At 39.6% G+C, this 19,586-nt stretch overlaps 1 protein-coding gene across 5 annotated transcripts in view; it reads right to left on the bottom strand.

Annotated features, from left to right (window-relative positions):
* Positions 1-19,586, bottom strand: part of ADD1 (adducin 1) — a 98,221-nt gene that overhangs the window by 16,980 nt on the left and 61,655 nt on the right. For all 5 annotated transcript variants that reach the window (XM_045528212.1, XM_045528211.1, XM_045528208.1 and 2 more), the window contains 6 exons: positions 15,620-15,771; positions 7,366-7,446; positions 6,971-7,120; positions 4,643-4,786; positions 4,440-4,538; positions 3,561-3,737 (listed from right to left, as the gene is read on the bottom strand). In XM_045528212.1, coding sequence (XP_045384168.1) covers positions 3,561-3,737; positions 4,440-4,538; positions 4,643-4,786; positions 6,971-7,120; positions 7,366-7,446; positions 15,620-15,771 — 803 coding nt within the window. The remainder of the gene's footprint in view (positions 1-3,560; positions 3,738-4,439; positions 4,539-4,642; positions 4,787-6,970; positions 7,121-7,365; positions 7,447-15,619; positions 15,772-19,586) is intronic.

Here is a 19,586-nt window from a genome sequence, read left to right as displayed (position 1 = left end):
ATGCCACAGCCATAAAAAAATTCTGTCCCCCGCCTAAGGGAGCTTGGAAGTGGGTCCTTCCTCCCCAAGTCAAGCCTTCTGATGAGAACCCAGCCCTGACCAACACCCTGACTGGAGCTTTAATGACACCCTAAGGCCTAAACTGAGTTCAGCTGTGCCTCAATTTCTGACCCACAGAAACTATGAAACAATAAATGTGTGTTGTTTTAAGTCACTAAGTTTGTGGTAATTTGTGACACAGCACAGAGAGGTACTACACTGGATGTAAGACAGGTGTCTGCTAAATTATCTGACAGATTCATGCCTGGACCAAGTCACTCACAGCACCTTCACAATAAATGACAAGAGAACTAAGACTTGAAAGGACTGTGCTGAGCTAGACTTGTAAGATGATCAGTGGCCTCCCCCTGCCTGCAAGTGTCCCAGAAACATTCCTCTCAATTCAGGAATTCTGACTTCTAGGTTCTGCTCCTCTTTGGAGGCCACCATCATTACCAACCACGCCTTTAATGTGTGTGTTTTTTTTTAAAGGTAACAACAATCATTAATAGGTCATTTTCATTTTTATTTTCCTAAATATCCTCAAAAGATAGGTAAAAGCCTGCACTGGCAATTTTCTCATTTATGAGCACTGGCAATTTTTCCATATACTTTGTTGAAGAATAATAAAAGATACTGTTTCAGCCACAAAAAGACTATCTTCAGAAAAATGTAGTTCTTATTATTTTAAGTTTCCTTTAAAAAAAAAAAAAAGAAGCCTGTTTTAAAGTATGATCAAGTTTCCTCTTGCTGGCCAGGTGCAGTGGCTCACGCCTATAATCCTAGCACTCTGGGAGGCCGAGACGGGCAGATCGTTTGAGCTCAGGAGTTTGAGACCAGCTTGAGCAAGAGCGAGACCCTGTCTCTACTAAAAAGAGAGAGAAATTGGCTGGACAACTAAAAATATATATAGAAAAAATTAACCGGGCATGGTGGTGCATGCCTGTAGTCCCAGCTACTCAGGAGGCTGAGGCAGAAGGATCGCTTGAGCCTGGGAGTTTGAGGTTGCTGTGAGCCAGGCTAATGCCACGGCTATGCCCAGGCAACAGTGTGAGACTCTGTCTCAAAAAAAAAAAAAGTTTCCTCTTGCTTAGAGAGCCAGGACTCTGAGTAATCTCCATGCCTGCAGAATAAACCATCCAGGACTCACAAACACCATTTTATCCCGACAGGGTATGGATTTTTCTTTACTCTTTCCCTCTAAGTGCTATCACACCAAAATTAGAGGTAATACTCAGACCTCAGAACAACTATCTGGCTTATAGTTAAAAACATGGATTTGTTCCTTCTTTGAGAAACTGAAGTTATATCTTGATTTTGGGGGAAATAATTTAGCATTTTTTTCTAACTGTAAATGTTAAAATGAAATATTTCTTATAGTGTGGAAATTATCAACAATTCCTGAGCCTACTCAATTATTAGCAAACAACATCTGTGGCTAATGAGATATTAAATTAAAACATAAACTATGATCAATGATTGTTATCCAGTTATTTCTTATAAACTACATGGCTTTCTAATATTAAAAATGATAAAATATACTTTTTGTAATGAACATTTCACTTACTAATCATTCATCTTTTATGTTCCTCCCCTATCAAATCAGAATTACTGGCTAATTTTGATTTCCCTCTCTCCACCTTCTAAAATGTGCTAAAGGCAGAAGATATGGCAGGATGGTGTGGATTCCTACCTCTTCTCTCTCCTTCACTTGAATTTTAGATAGAAGAGCAGTGAAATGACAAGGTGTTTACCAGGAGGAAAGGTCTGTACCTTGCCTTGCTGGCCTGGTTGAAGGCTCTGGCTCCTGACACACATGCCTGGGCCACAGTCACCCCACTACCAAAGCTTTTCCAGTTGTGACCTCCTGCAGCTATACTCTCCTGGGCACCTAACTACAACTGCTTCTCCCACCTTCTTTGTGACCTTTTCTCCTCTTCCTGCTTCTCTGACCAACTGGGCCATCTCTGCCCTGAAGCTCTCATCATGCCTGCCACCTCACAAACCACAGGGGCAGGGCTGCATTTGGGATTTGTTTGTCCATTTCCCTTACTAGGTCATGAACTCCTGAGGGCAAAGAACTGTGTCCTGTTCATGACTCAACAGCAGATGGTCAGTTAATATAATCAATCTTTATTGATTAAATGAACTCAAAAGTTACACAAGACTCTGCTCTCTCTGTTGGTTCCTCTGTCACTGATCAAGTATGCTCCTGTGACTACCTATCACTTCCAGCAGAAAACTCTCAGTTCTCTCTTTCCAGCAGCCAGCATTTTCCAGAGTGCAAGGAATTTCAGTGAGAAGAGGATGCTTAGCATACCCCAAATCAGATCCATGAATTCCTTTTGTTCCAAAATCTTCAGGAAAGTTAAAACTTCCTGCCTCCTAAAGCCATCTATCTCCTCAGCAACTGGGCCCAATGGCCGGGACTTTCTTCTATTAAGCTGGCCTGTGCCCCACTTGCTCTAGGACTGGTGTGGCAATACAGGAGGACACTAGCCCTTTGGAAGGCTCTCTTTCCCACACTGACATGGTATTTCCTTGCATCTGCACTTCTTAATGTCATGCAGCATTAAGAGGGACCCTCTTGAATGCCATCTCAGAAGGCTGACTTATAGCACATGGAAAGGGCCTGACTGCAGAGCTCTGGCTCTGATCCTGTGGCTGCAGGGCTGAGACCCCAAGGACAGTTCTGTAATATAGTTCTGGGAATTGAGTATTTGATTAACCTAGTAAAATCAGATGAACCTGAAAGGTACACCTTACAGCGCAGTTCTCATCTCCCCATTGCTCATCTCCCTATTTAGTTATGCTGTAGCCTTATCCACAGATACCTTCCTTCTCTCGACTCAGCCTGTGTGATCCTAACTATTCTTTCAGGTCATTTCCAAGGGTCATCTTCCACATTAAATTTTCTCTCCAATCCTTGCAAAAGAATGAAATCCCTTACTGAAACCCCCCAACACAGAACACACCTTGTGTGTAGTCTTATCACTGTGTGGCCTCACTCCCTCCCCCGTAATTATGCTGCAAGCCGCACAATCCCAGCTTCCGGACCATGCTGGACTCTGTCCCTGCAGTAAGCAGCACAGGGTCTCCCACATGTGGACAGGCAGCAGATATAAAAGTAACAAGTAATCAGGCCCCAAATAGCTAAAACTTACATTAAAAACCCAAACACGGGACTGACTGATTTAGAAAGTATCTCCCTCCCCTTGCTTGTGAGATGGCAGTTACTGAGCTGGTTCTGCTAGCCATCCAGCAGCCTACTGCAGAGTATTCTCTGCACTCCTGTACCCACTAAGTGCAAACACGGGTTACCATTAAAAAATACAATAATACAACAAAGCTCCACCTCAATATTTTCTCATGATTTAGCTCAGAAGTTAAATAACTCTGGTGCTTCTTCATGATTGTTGAGGGTAAAAGCATTTGCATAGCAATTTCATTTTCTATAAAAACAACAACATTAGTGCTTTTAGAACAAAAGCTTTATCATCGAGTGGTGGCACCATTCTTACCAGATTATCGAGCATCCGCATGAGGGCTTCGAATTCCTGCTCACCAATCTGCCACTTGGGAGGCAATCCAGTGCCTTCCCCTTCCGGAGACCCAGGGGAACGGGATTTGGCTTTGTATTTCCCAGGATCCAGCAGGACTAAGTTGTCAGGTCCTCCAGCGCTGGCCAGAGTTCGAACCTTTTCCAAAACAAGCAAACACCATGGCTTGAGTTCCTTAGTGAGAGAGATCACTTGAACAAAAATGAAGGTTTCAACAGAAACCAAATCACTAGAGTAATAAGATAAAAAAAAAAAACACAGGATGAACAGTGATAGACTGATCACAAGATTATTTTCAGAAATTTTTCTTTAGCATGACAAAAATACTGGGCATTCAAAGTTGGAAGAGAAATGGGAAAACAAAGTACCTTTAGGATCCTGTGAAGGACTTGGCATCTCATTATCCCACAGACATAAGCCAGAGAGCAGTGGGGAGAATGCGAACTTGGGGCTCAACAGACTGACATAGGGAGTGCTCGCAGCTGTGAGACAGTGGGCGAGTCTACCTGTCTGCATCTGCTTTCAAAAGGAGCACTGTGAGGGTCACGTGAAATCATGTATGGGATGACAAAGCACCTGATCCGGGCCTGGCACACACCAGTACTCCAGAAATGGTAGGGACTCATATATTTGAAAAATTTTAAGTTAGAAATGAAAAGCCTAGTAATCTTTTGCCAACTTAAACCAGTGAAATGGCACTTGTCAATCTGATCAATTTCCAAATCCATGAGCTCATCTTTGGCAAAGAGATTGCTCAAAGACTCATTCCTACAAGACCAATATCAAGTGAACCCCAGAAACACTTAAATAAGCTGACAGATTGGAATGGCCATCCCCTACCTGGATCTCACATGCAACCACAAGGTTATGGATGTAATAGAAGGCCTCCTCGACGCTCTCTCCCACTGATACAAGCCCATGATTCCGGAGAATAAGAACCTGAGGGGAAAGCAGGAAGGCTCTAAGGAGTGAGACAAGACTGACACTTTTCCTTTTTCCTTCTCCCCACTATAATTTAAAGACAAGATTAGATGCCTACTGACCTTGCTTTTAGGCCCCAAATTTTTCTGAATCAAAACTTTTTCCTCCTCATCAACCAGAATGCCATGATAGTCATGATAAGCCACTTCTCCAAGGGAAAGTGCCTCTGGGGAGATTGGCAAGAGGCCACATTTCATCGCAGAGACCTAGAAGACCATGAAAGAAGGAAAAACCAGAGTTACAAAGTGACTGATTACATGGTAAATGCTTTCCTCACAGGAACAGAAAAGGGTTCGGGGAAATGTTTTATTTTGTTCTATTCTTGAAAATAAATGAACTCAAGAACTTAAGATAAACTTGACTTCTGGAGCTCACTGATAATCCACATTTAAAAATAAAAGCTATCACTAAGCTGGGAGAGCCTCGAAAGAAAATCCATATCTTTCTGGATTTTTTTCCCCACTGATTATAAATGCTGTGTAAGCTTGGATTTAATGACACAATGAGCACTGGGTCTAGCACAGGAGTAGACAACAGGCTCCTCTGAGGAGTCAATGCATTACACAAGGAGGTTTTCCAGCCCACACCAGTAGTTCCAGCTACTCAGGAGGCTGAAGAGGGAGGATTGCTTGAGCCCAGGCGTTCTAGGCCAGCCTGGGCAACATAGTGAGACCCTGTCTCAAAAACAAAAACAATAACATAGGTGGTTTTCCAAATCCTGTAAGGTTTTTGTGTACCTTTCATCTTAGGTTGCAGGTAAGATTGAAACACTTGAAAATTAGATAAAAGAAAACTTATGGCCTGGTGCAGTGGCTCACGCCTATAGTCCCAACTACATGGGAGGCTGAGAGAGGAAGATCGCCTGAGCCCAGGAGTTTGAGGTTACAGTGAGCTATGATGATGCCACTCACTCTAGCATGAGCAACAGAGCAAGACTCTGTCTCAAAAAACAATTTATAAAAGTTTACAATAATTATACTGTACAATTTCTCTACATTTAATTAAGTAAAATTGAGTCCCAATGTAAAAAATCTAAGTGTTCATTTAGCCCTTAAATTTCCTAAAATTCCCCAAAGTGGCCTTAGAATATGCTAATTTTGAAGGTCTTCTACAGACAGCAGCATTATGACCCTAGATGAACAGGCTCCCAAGATTCAAATACTATCTATAGGCAGAACAGTTCCATAGGAAAAAAGTTAATCTAAAAAGACAATACCAAATTAACTCCTTTCATAGTTTCAGCACTCATATAAGAAGAAAGTTCCTTACTAAACAAAGTTATTTGAATCATTTTTAAAACATTTTTCGTGGTAGCTGTTCATGACTATATTCTCAAAGGTGACTCTAATGGTTCTTAAAAACCCATGGACATTTTAGTGGTTGGAAGGAACAGCATGCATTCTTTTAGGAAAAAAGTACATCATTCAGAGAATGATACATCTAATAAAAACTCTGATGTTCACATTAAGAACCATATGTTCAAAGTGAAATAAACCAGGGCTATTATTCATCCAAATAATCCAATAAGCATGACATTAAAACATTAAGATAGATTATATACAGTATTGCTAAATCAATGAGGTCATTTGTTATATGGTAAGTCCAAAAAGCCCTTGATATAAAATTGGTTATTATAAAGCCTAGTTCTAGAGTATCTCGTTTTCACATGACTTTGCACCGACAACTGGAATGTGCATCTTCATACTGAGGGGCTCTGTGTGGGTGGCCCATTCACCCAAGAAGGAACCAGGCTTGGTGAGTGGCCTGGGCGGGCTTCTGGAAAGCTCTGAGCTTGAAGGCCAGGCCTCCGAACAGCCTGCAGTCTGTGCTTCTTCTCCCTAGTCACAATCCAGGTCGGGTCCCAAAGGCTCCAGACAGGACATCTGTGGGGAAGCTGGGCAGGTTGGTTTCCTGGCCTCTCCCTCTCCCCTGGCTCCTTCCCCACAGCCTACCAAACGTGCTCAAGTCTCTCACATCCTAAGAACCCTTCCCTTCGCACAGTACCCTCCATCACCTACCCTGGCTTGCCCGCCCCCTTTTCCCATTCTTCTTTTCAAAATGAGGCATCTGCTTCCTGCTGTCATCTTGCACGTCCCCCTTAGTCTTCAACACACTGAAACCTGACCTCCCCTCCGCCATGATTTTCTAATTGTTACATCTAATAGACATTTCCAGGATATTACAGGTTTTCAAAATTAGATAGTATATGGATCCCTTAAAAGGAAAAAAAAATTCTTTTAAGAAAGTCAAGTATAGTTGTAAAACTTTTTAATCCAACAAAATTAGGTTTATTGACTTGTTACAACAAAGGAGGGCAATTCAGAGGAAATGAGAAATGCCTCTTACTAAACAGCTTTAAAAGCTAAGGCACTCCAGGACGGCACACTCACCGCAGCCCCTGCTGGAGTGTGAATGTGCACAATACACTTCACATCTGGTCGTGCAGCATAAATTGCAGAATGCAATGTGAAGCCAGCTTGATTTACTCCGAGATTAGTGCTTCCACGATCTACTATATCTCCTTGTAGATTGATTTTAACCTGAAAATAAAAAAAACAAAAATTTAGAATGTCAAGACTTCAAATTACCCTAACTAGAAACTATTTAAAATCAAGTTTCAAGTGTTTATAACTTATTTCAAAGGTTTTTCTCAAACTGGACTAATCACATAAAACATGAGCTCTTTCCTATTTCTTGGGTATTATATGTTTAGCTGGATTTGAAGGTGTTTAATGACCTAATATGACCCACATGTACATGATGCCAAAGAGGAGGACATTCTTACCAAACTGGATGCAGTCACTTCACTGTAAAGCAGCCCAAAAGGTACAATGAGAAAGTGTTCCAGCTCGGAGCTCACTCTGGACTGTGGGGAAAATGACTGAGTTAGCTCAAAAATCCAACCAAAAGTATCTCCATCTCTTTTAGGCCACAAACTTATGGATTTGTTGAGAGCATTAGGCGAGCTACGTAGGGAAGGAAGTACTTAAGCATAGTGCCTGTCACATAGCTGGGAGGTACTGGAAGCTTTCTATTATTATGTTGTAATAACTTTATTTATCAAGTACATAAAGTGCTTCTTTGTCACACTCATGATAACTGACTTTACAAAGGAAAAAACAGTTCTACAACTAGCTAACAAGTCAGTAAGTTCCTGCTAGGTTACTCTACTGCACCTTCTGGTGGCTACCAAATAGCACCACAGGCAAAAAGGGGTCACTCCTCAGGAGCATAATAATAAAAACCAAAACTTACTTTTAAAAAGTCAGTTTTTTAAGTCTCTACAACCCCATAGCCTCATCCCCCACCCCCATTTGTCTGCTCCTTCCACGATGTATCTTTTCCTGAGCAATAATTCACTCGATAAAGACTTGGTATACATTGTGCACCATATGCTCTATGCTAGGAACAGAGCAGTAGAAAAGAGTACTGCCTTCAAAAATGTTCAATCTTGTTTTTATAATGATCTTGGGATAGACTCAAGAGACTTCCCAAAGATTAAGTTGGAGTACACATACTACAGGGTTGAGAAACCCAGAATCCTGATTAGGGTCAGGTAGGTACAACTTAGTGTTTGTTAGAAAGGACTTAAGGTGTTTAGTCCAACCTCCTAAAGACTGTAGTGATTTCTTCTCTGGTGGCGCAAACAGAAACACATCCTGGGTCTGCTTGTTCTAATTTTAGTGATGGGGCCTTATTTCTTCATGCAGCAACTACCTGCTGAGAACCTACCATGTTACGGGCACTGTGGTACTGTGATAAATAAATAGAAGCTGGAAAGCTAATAATTAAAACATTCTTTTTCATACTGAGCAGAAGTCTGTCTTCCTGTGTTTATTACCACTGCTTCTAGTACACAACACAGAACAAGTTCTATCTCTTCTGCGATTCAGTTCTCAGATATCTAAAACTATCCTATCTCCCCTTATGTCATCTTTCTGCTAAACTCACCTGATTCCTCCAGTATTGTATAACGGGGTTAAGAATATAAAATCCAAAGTCAAGTTCAGATCCTAGCTCTGCCAAGAATTCACTGTGCTGCTTTGGGCACCCCGAGCTCCCATTCTCCTTATCCATTAAGCAAGGGTGACAAGGGCCTATGCTCACAATAAAGCTCTCGATAAATGGCATCTCCCATTATTACTGTCGTTAGTGATGGCCGGAGTAGCAATAGTAAATCACCATTAATGAACTTATCCTCTGTAAATTCATCTCTATAATATCCAGTCTCTATAAACCCCTATTACCCACTTCTCTATTCTCTTTTAGGTGTTTCCAAAATGTACATGTGGTCTCTGTTTTCCCCCAATACATCTTCCCATCAATGCTGACTTAGCTGTGTTTTTTATTCCCTAAAGTCAGCTCGTTTATCTTAAAAAGCATGCTGACCTTTTTAATTATCAAAGCAAAACTAGGCAATTGCTCTAATCTCCAAGTTGGGTCAAAACAAAATATAAAAAATAAGGAATCTGTGTATATACTGGTTGGAATGAAGAAAAATAAGGATGGAAATAAGAAAAAATTAAATGTCAGATTTTTGTGCTTATTTTAAAAGTTTTTATTTTGAAAACATACATACGAAAGAGTATTTAGAAGGTATATGACAATAAGTGTAACAAATCAAACACCCATGTGCTATCAATCAGCTTAAGAAATAGAATAATTCTTAATATCTCAGAAGGTCTGTTTCTCTTTCCCTATATCCCAGAAGTAACCACTATCCTGAATTACATATTAAGCATTCACTTTCTTTTGACAATTTTACCTTATATCTTCATCCATAAGCAATATATTGTTTAATTTTTATCTGTTTATAAACTTGATATAATTAGAATTGTACTCTATTTTGGGGGGGGATGGCTGTCACTATGCTGCCCTGGCTGGTCTCAAACTCCTAGGCTCAAATGATCCTGGCCATCAAAGCCTCCCAAGTAGCTGGGACTACAGGCACAGACCACTGTGCCCAGCTCAATCTGTATTTTTCAGTGACTTTTTTTCTCAACATTAATTTTGTGATTATGACATACATGGTTATAATTTATTTATTTTCACTGCTGTACAGTATCCACTGAATGATTATACTACAATTTATTTATCTATTCTCCTATCAATGGACATGGTTTTGTTTTTGCCATTAAAAACTATGCTGCTATGAATACGTACAACTTTCTCCAGGGTCATAAACTAGGAGGTGAGGGCAAGTTATTTTAAAAAGGGTCTAATTAAACATACAGCCCTTCCAGTAGTATATGATAGTTCTGTGCTTCTACAATCATCTTGTTGTTGTTGTTATTGACAGAGTCTCGCTGTCACCCTGGCTAGAGTGCAGTGGCGTGATCACAGCTCACTGCAACCTCAAAATCCTAGACTCAAGCGATCCTCTTCCCTCAGCCTCTTGAGCAGATGGGACTATAGGCGCAGGTCACCACGCCCAGTTAATTTCTCTATTTTAGTAGAGATGGGGGGTTCGCTCTTGCTCAGGCTGGTCTCAAACTCCTATGCTCAAGTAATCCTCTTGCCTCGGCCTACCAGAACACTAGGATTATAGGAGGGAGCCACCACACCCAGCCTACAATCATCTTTTTAAAAAATTAAAATCTGGTGCTTATGAAATGGTATTTCTTTCATTCTTTTTTTTTTTTTTTTTTTTGATAGGGTCTCCCTCTGTCACCCGGGTTAGAGTGCAGTGGCATCATCATAGCTCACTGCAACCTCAGACTCCTGACCTTAAGTGATCCTCCTGCCTCAGCCTCCTTACTAGCTGGGATATAGGCACACACAACCACAACCAAATGACTTTTCTACTTTTTGTAGAAAGGGGGTCTCACCCTTGCTCAGTCTAGTCTTGAACTTCTGGCCTCAAGAAATCCTCATGCCTCGGCCTCCCAAAGTGCAGGGTTACAGGCATGAGCCACTACACCCAGCTTTCATTGTGGTTTTAATTTACAATTTCCTGGTTACTAATGAGTTAAACAACTTTTCATATTTTTACAAGGCATTCTTACCTCCCCTTCTATGAAATTCCTTGCTTGATTTTTGTCCATTTTATACTAGTTTGTCCTTTTCTTATTGATAGTTCTTTATTCTGGATATTAATTTCTGTTGGCTACATTGTGGGGCAACTTATTCCAGGTTATGGCTTTTATTTTTACTGTCCTTATGTTATCTTTTAATAATGAGAAATTTATTCATTTTAAATGTAGTCAAATTTATCCATCTTTTCTTTAATGATAGGTAATTTTTATGTCTTAGGATACCATTCATTAGGTCAAAGGTTAAAGAGATTTTCATCTATATTGGTCCTAACATTTTTAAAGTATTCTAGCACCAACCATTGCCTAACCTGCCCCTCCCCTACTGATCTGCAACACAGACTCTTCTGCATATCTAATTTTGATGCGTGCAGAGCTGGTCTTGGGCTTTCTATTCTGTCCCACTGGTCTAACAATCTCTTCCTTTGATTAAAGCACACTATGTTAATTATCATCATTTTATATTAAATTTGATATCTGATAGGAAAAATCTCCATGCCTAGTTCTTCAGGAGTATCTCACCTATTCTTGGCCTTTTGCTTCTTCACGTAAATTTTAGAAGCATGCTGTCAGGTTCCATGTTAAAAAAATTATATAGCCATTTTTAATCAATCATTTCTTTTTTCTTTATATAACATATTTCATACAGCTATAAACAACTATACATTTCGGGCCAGGCTTGGTGGTTCATGCCTGTAATCTCAGTGCTCTGGGAGGCCAAGGTAGGAGGGATTGCTTGAGGCCAGGAGTTCAAGACCAGCCTAGGCAACACAGCAAGACCCCATCTCTTAAAAAAAAAAAAAAAAAAACTTTTTAAAGAATTAGCTGGGCTTGCATGCCTATAGTCCCAGCTGCTTGGGAGACTGAGGTGGGAGGATCACTTGAGACCAGGAGTTCAAGGTTACAGTGAGCTATGATCACACCATTGCACTCTAGCCCAGGCAACAGAGTGAGACCCATCTCCAAAAAAAGAAAAAAAAAGTATACATTTAATATTTTGTCATTTCTAAAAATGAGTTTATTTTTCATTAGTATTTTTATTTAGTTTCTTTTTTATTTAGTTATTAATATTTTCATTCGTATTTTTAGTTATTTTAATTGATATTTTAGTTTTCCTATTTTTTGCCCCTCCCTCGAGTTTACATGTTTTACATGGTCTTCATAATTATTTTTCATAGTATACAACATTCCCTCAAATTAATGTTGAATAACTGAGCCATTTCCTACCCACTACTAGATATTTAGACTCTTAAAATATTTCATTATTATAAATAATGCTGTAATTAATATATTTGTACATAATGTTTTCTTCTTTGACTTATTTTCTTAAGATACATTTCAATTGTGAGCTTCACAGATCTACACATTTTAATTTTAAAAAGCTTAAAATATTAAATTCTGAGTCAAAAGGAAAAAGTTCAAAAATATGGATATCAAGTTAAAGGAGGACATTTCAAAGTAAGTTTCCTCAGCAGTGGTGCCTCTCCAGCAGACTAGTACTGCTCTCACTGTGTCTCTTCCCACACTATTGCTGCCCCTTCTCTCTGTACGAGGAATGAGACTCTCCTCTCGCGGATCTTCAGATCACTTACTGAAAACCAAACACATGCCAACTCAGTACCTCTAGCAGATACCAACATCAAGTCCCTGAACACAGCACACTGGTCAGTCACAAGGACAGGCTCCACACACCAACTCAGATGACTAGCATTCTTTGGAGTCCAAAATGGAGTGGAACCAAGCACCTGCCAGGTTCTGCAGGTGTTAAGCGTTGACAGTGGTCCGCTGACATCAGGATGGAAACACCCAGCCATCAGCTATGCAAGACCAGGAGAGGAAGCCCCCAGTGCTAACTGGGCCACCCAGTCTTGTGCCTCCGCCCCACAAAGCCTTCTCTAAATCCAATGCAATCTTAAAGATCTAATTCAGACAATCATCTGCAATACTCTTAACACCTGTTAGCACTTTTAAATCCCTTTAGCAGAAAATCTCTATGACCCTCCTTCAAAGAAAGGGCAGAATGACCTGTTAGCACTTTTTTGTTGCACTGATACTGTTAATATTTAGTTTTCTGTTAAATGTCTACAGATAACATCTAAATTGTAAACAAAAAATGGATGCCATAATAGTTAAAAAATAAGCAAACAAAACAAAATAAAACAAAACCTTCCTTCGTCAAAGATTCTCTCATTTCAGCTTATAAGATATAAAAAATATGCTTGGTAACTTGCATTTCTTTTTACTCAATATTAAGCAGATCACTTACAGAAGAGTAAACTATTTTTAATTCTGCCAATTCCTAAACAATTAAAGGGTGAAAAACAAGCAATTCAAACTTATTTAAAAAGCATTCATAATAGGACTAGTAGTAAATAGCATTTTAAAACCTACAAAGAATGTGAAGTTGTTATTAAAGCCAGGGATTTCATTTCCTATTATAGCTGTAACATTTTCGTGGAACTAATTTTTAGGTAACCATTTAGCATTAAATCTCCACTAGAGCACTCTGTCAAGTATAATTAGCCAAGAAGCCAGTAATTTTCCTGCAGACACCAGGAACAGAGCTGGCATATGTGCTAGGCTAACTGGACCGACAGATCAAATATCAAAAGGAGGCCAGGAGCAGTGGCTCAGGCCTGTAATCCCAGCACTCTGGGAGGCCAAAGGCACAGGATCACTTAAGGCCAGGAGTTCAAGTCCAGCCTGGGCAACATGGTGAAATCTCGTGTTTACAAAAAAAATTTTTTAAATGCTGGGCATGGTGGTATGTGCCTGTAGGCCCAGCTACTTGGGAAGCTGAGGCAGGAGGATCACTTGAGCCCAGGAATTAGAGGCTGCGTGAGCTATTATTGCCCCACTCCAGCCTGGGTGAGAGAATGAGGCTCTATTTCAAAAAGAAAAAACAAAAATATCAAAAGGCCCCAGCGAGTTCTTGTTCACAATTTTCCAGAGGTAATTTCAGCTCAGCTGGGGATTTCATTCAGCCATTTACCCGACATGAGTTTATTACAGGCCTACTATATGCCAGGCACAGTTCCTGGTCCTGGGGCCACAGCAGGGACCACAATAGAGACTCTCCTCATGGAGCTTATATTCTTGTGGGCAGAGATGGAGTCAAGATTCAGAATGGATGACCCTAACTGCCACAGGGGAACAAAGCAGGGGTAACATTCTACACAGCATGACAGTGGGCAGCATGCACAAGCATGACACGGTAAGACTCACATATTGAAAAGTGCTCTGATGTGGAAACATGGAGAACGGATAGAGGGAAAGCAACTCAGTATCCCTGACACAGATATCAATGCCCAGAAGTACAACACATTGATCCAGGGTGGGCTCTGACCATCACCTCAGAAGCTCTAGCATTCCTTTAAGTCCAGAATGCAGCCTAATTAAGCACCGTTGGTTATGAGCCCACATATGGAAAAACTTAAATATGTGGGCATGGAGAAAGGTTTCAACAATCTAAACACTGTTAATACTGGATGCCTCAACCCAGAGATAGGAGTATTGGTAAGACGATAACTTTTTCTTTAGATATCAGCATAAGGTACACTTCATCCAATAGGCGGGCACTATATTAATAATTTAAAAATATCCATGAAAAGAAATTAAATGAAAAAAATAGGAGATTGGAACAAGTTTTAAAACCAAAGAAAGAAGCAGTTCAAAGAAAGAAGTTATCTCTACAAAAGAGTGAATAAAAAAAAGAAACCTGCGATGCATTAGGTTTCCTAAGAAGGCAGGAAGGGATGGAATTCCAAGCCAGGAGAGCAAAGTTCAGCCATAGGTAGGAGGCAGGAAATTGTAATCAGTGGCCAGGAGTACAAAATGGCTGCAGGTGTAAGAGTTCCCATCTTTTCTGTGATGCAATGAGGTCATTTGCGGCGAGGAGAGCAGGAGTTTGGAACACAGTACAAAGGCTTAAATATTAGTGAGCTTGTAAGAGAGATGACCGCTTAGTGCTGTGGGCCCATCTGAGACTGGGGTTATAAGTCTATGGGGAAAGCCAAGGGCTCTGTGGTGAAGCTTTCTGCAGCAGGATCTGGTGGCTCAGAAGCAGGGAAGGCTAGTGCAGGATCAGCACAGGATGTTACTGAAACAACAGACCATGAAATACAAGCTGGGCAAAACCCGGAGTGAATAATGGGCTAATGGACTGGAATGAAGAAGAGACCATCCACAAGAGAAGGACTCATGTCATTCACTGATACAACCCCAGAGTTAGAACAATGCTTGATACAGAGGAGGCAGAGACCCAGCAATATTGTTATCAGGATGAACTGAAGAAAAGAGAGGTCCTGATCATGTTGAAAAATGGTTAAAACTAGAGCAGCTGAAGAAACAAGTGGTCAGAGTTGGAAAGAAAACATCTTCATTCTTAGGTATTTATTTATTTATTTATTTGAGACAGAGTCTCACTCTGTTGCCTGGGCTAGAGTGCCATGACATCAGCCTAACTCACAGCAACCTCAAACTCCTGGGCTCAAGCAATCCTTCTGCCTCAGCCTCCCAAGTAGCTGCGATTACAGGTATGCGCCACCATGCCCAACTAATTTTTTCTACATATATATTTAGTTGGCCAGATAATTTCTTCCTATTTTTTAGTAGAGACGGGGTCTCGCTCTTGCTCAGGCTGGTCTCGAACTCCTGACCTCGAGCAATCCTCCCGCCTCAGCCTCCCAGAGTGCTAGGATTACAGGTGTGAGCCACCACGCCTGGCCCCATTCTTAGGTTTTTAAACCTAAAAAGAATTTTAGAAACTGCCTATAATTTGATAAACACTCATTTATCACATTAGCACGCAAAAAAGAAGTTTTAAAGAACTACTGTTCTCATAACTTCTAACCCAAACTGGCTAATTCTCAGATTATTATACTCTGTAGACAGGAATCAGAAGAGGTTTCCCAAGGTTTACAGAAGCTCAGCCTGCTAAATGGAAAGAGGTGGTGCCAGACACAAAATGTTTCATATCATCCAGCTATCACCTCATTTAATACTCACTGTGATATGATTGTAGATAAGCTGAGACCACCCAAAGAGATCTGCTAGTCTGTAAAACGCTGCCAATTTACATCGCAGTAACTTCTCCCCTTTGTCATATGCAATCGAATCAGATCCTCTAAGGTCGTTCACGGGAGTCACCATACCAAGACCTGAAACAAAGAAAAACAAAACTCAGCTGGGAATAGTGGCGTGTGTCTATAGTCCCAGCTACCCAGGACGCTGAGGTGGGAGGATCACTTCAAGCCAGGAGTTCAAGGCTGGGTGTGCCATGATTGCACCTGTGAATCTCTGCACTCTAGCATGGGCAACATAGCAAGATCCCATTCTCTATTTAAAAAAAAAGCCTCAAGCTGGCACAGTGGCTCTTGCCTGTAATCCCAGCCACTTGGGAGGCTGAGGCTGGAAGACTGCTTCAGCCCAGGAGTTCAAGGTTACAGTGAGCTATGATCATTCCACTGCACTCCAACCTGGGCAACAGAGCAAGACCCTATCTCAAAAAAAAAAAAGCCTCAAATATTAATATTTCTCATCAAATGTAAAACAAATAATAATGGTTCTGAGATATTCATCTTCCACATTAGGCCATAAATTCTTGAAAACTTCAAAGATGATTTCATAAAGACCATGTTCTCCAATGTTAATATAATTAACTTAGAAATCAATAATAAAAATGTAGCCAAATTTGTGGGATGCAGTAGAGCATGCTTAAAAGAAAATTTACAGTAATAAACATATATATTTGGAAAGGAGAAAAGATTTCTTAAAGGTTTTTTGATTAAAACAAAAGCTGGTTCTCTGAGAAGATTAAAAATAAATAAAAATAATAAAATAAACCTTTATCCAGAGACTTATCAACAAAAGAGAGGAGACAGAAATAATCCATATGGAGAGGTGGAGAGAGGACATCACTACATATCCTACAGACATTATAAGAATAAAGGGGCTGCTCTCTGTGCCACCTTTGGCGGTGCAGAGGGTAGTCGCTGAAAAAAAAAAAAAAAAGAAATAATAAAGGGATAATGTGAACAACTTTGCCAGCCAGTTTTTTTAACTTAGATGCAACAGACAAATCCTTCGAAAGATAACAAGCTACCAAAGTTCACTCCAGAAGAAATAGATACCCTGAATCGCCCTATTTCTATTAAGCTAAAATTACAGTTAAAACCATTCCCACAAAGAAAACTCTAGGCCCAGATGACTTAACTGTAAAATATTTAAGGAAGAAATAATACCAATTTTATATAAACTCTTCCAGAAAATTCCATATACTCTGTCAGGACACTTTCTAACTCATTCTGTGAGGCCTAGGACTACCTTGATACCAAAACCACACAAAGATAGATATTACAGTACAAGACATTACAAGAAAAAAACGGACCGATATCTCTCATGAATATAGACTAAAAAGTAATTTATGAAATTTTAGCAAATAATCCAGCAATATATATATTAAAAAAATACATCATAACAAAAGGATTTATCTCAAGAATGAAAGGTTAGTTCAGCATTCGAAAACCAATCAACATAATTCACCATATCAAACTAAAGAAAAAAATGTGATCATTTTAATAGAGAAGAAGCATTTCACAAAATTCAACATCCATTCAGAAGAAAGCTCTCAACAAATTAGGAATAGACGAGAACATCTCAACTTGATAAAGGGTATCTTAAAAAATCTACCACTGACATCAAGCATAATGATGAAAGACTGAATGTTTTCCTCCTAAGACTGAGAACAATGTAAGGATGTAAATTCTTGCACTCTTACTGAATATTGCACTGAGGGTTCTAGCCAATGCAATAAGGCAAGGAAAAAAACATTGGAAAGGAAGAAAAAGTGTTTAACTGAATGACCCCACTTGATCATGACATATTATCCTCTTTCTATATTGCTATATTTGACTCATTCATTTTAGAAATAGAGTCTCGCTCTGCTGCCCAGCTGGAGTGCAGTGGCATGATCATAGCTCACTGTAACCTTGAACTCCTGGGCTCAGGCAATTCTCCCAAGCAGCTATGACTACAGATGTGTGCTACCATACTCAGCTAATTTAAAAAAAAAATTTTTTTTTGTAGAGACAGAGTCTCACTATGTTGACCAGGCTGGTCTCTAACTCCTGGCTTCAAATGATCCTCCTGGCTCAGCCTCCAAGTGCTGGGATTACAGGTGTGAGCCACCATCATTGGCCCAGATTTTTAATTTTTAAAAATTGTTTTTTAGAAGATTTTCAGAAGACAGTGGGTGTGACAACATAGTTTTTAGATCTTCCTAAATCCTTCTCCCAACCTTGACAAAAAGTAACTAGAAGCAGGCCGAGGTGGTTTGTGCCCGTAGTCCCAGCTACTTGGAAGGCTGAGGTGGGCAGATCGCTTGAGTCCAGGAGTTCAAGGTTATAGTATGCTATAATCAGCATGTGAATAGCCAGTGCACTCCAGCCTGAGGGACATAGCAAGACTCCATCTCTTTAAAAAATATATACATATTATTATTATTTTTTTTTACAAAACATTTTTAAAAGTTAACTAGAGTAACTAGGGTCTAGTTGTGGCTTTAGCTAAACCAAAAACCCAAGGATGATATCCACAACAACACTAACAAGGTGGACCCACAAAACTGAAAATATAAGTGGGTAGGGATAACAAAGGCAGAGTGAGTAGTATCATCATCTGTGTAGGAAGACACTAAGAAAAGCCACAGATCATTTCAGACTTGAGATTCCCCAAAGAACCAACAAGAACTCACTGGAAAGCTCAAAGGGTCAACCTGAGAACAGGAGCCGAAACCAAGAAGAGTTCTGCACACTTTAATCCCTACAAATTTTCCAAACTAACCAACCAAAATTTGCTTCAGGTCAAAGTCTCACACTGAGAAATTTGTGGAAATTAGAATCCAAACAGTAGCACAGGACTAACAAGAAAAGGAAACAAGAGGTTCAGATAACAGCAAAGGAAAAGAACAGAACCAGATTTCATTTAAAAAGCTGCCATACTTGTTAAGACTTTGCAAAAACAACAGAAGAGGGGACCCTAAAGCAATTACATTAGAAAAGTTTTCCCAAAAAAGAAAAGAAAAGTTTTCCTGAACTAGCCTCCTTCATGAAAACTAATTTCATATAAAAATGAACAGGAAAATATCATTATCAAATACCATACAAAAGTTATTATAAGAAAATAATGAGCAGAATAACATCCCTACAGATAACAAAAGCAGAAAAGACATCTACAAAATAGATGAAAACTATAACCTATTATTTCACAATTTTTTCCTTTTTTTTACAAAGTAGTTACGTTTATTAGTCACATTTCACAATAATTTAAAAGCATTAACAAAATAAGATATGAAAAAACATTATATAGAATTAGAAAAATTCAGAAATGAGGTATTAGAACATAAAAGTAATTAGAGGCTGGGTGTGGTGCACACCTGTATTTCTAGCACTTTGGGAAGCTGAGGCAGGAGGATTGCTTGAGGCCAGGAGTTTGAGGTTGCAGTGAGCTGTGATCAGGTCACTGTACCCCAGCCTGGGTTGACAGAGTGAGACCCTGTCTCTAAAAAAAATTAAAAATACTAAACTAGAAGTTATATAAGAAGATAAAAAACACACAGATAACATCTAGGAGAAAAGAAAGTGAAAAGAAAATTTTTTTAAATCATAAAGAAATGAAGAGAGAGATAAAGAAAGACTTGAGAAAAAGTGACAGCTATAGAAGACAGGCAAAGAAAATCCAATGTGCGTATAACAGGAATCCCTGAAGAAGAAAACAAAAGCAAAGAAAGAAAAAAATACCAAAAATCAAATCAAGAAAATCTGAAATTAACCTAGAATGACCAAAACTAAGCCATATTCTGGTAAAATTACTGGATTCTAAAGAAAAAGAAAAATATTTTTGAGTATCCAGGAAAAGAGACCAAGTCACTTATATGGGAAGATTGTCTTCAAATTTTAATAGCAATGCTTTGGGC

This window comes from Lemur catta, chromosome 17 (genome assembly GCF_020740605.2).
Source record: "Lemur catta isolate mLemCat1 chromosome 17, mLemCat1.pri, whole genome shotgun sequence".
In the NCBI taxonomy this organism is placed as follows: Eukaryota; Metazoa; Chordata; class Mammalia; order Primates; family Lemuridae; genus Lemur; species Lemur catta.
This window is presented reverse-complemented; position numbering and strand designations above follow the sequence as displayed.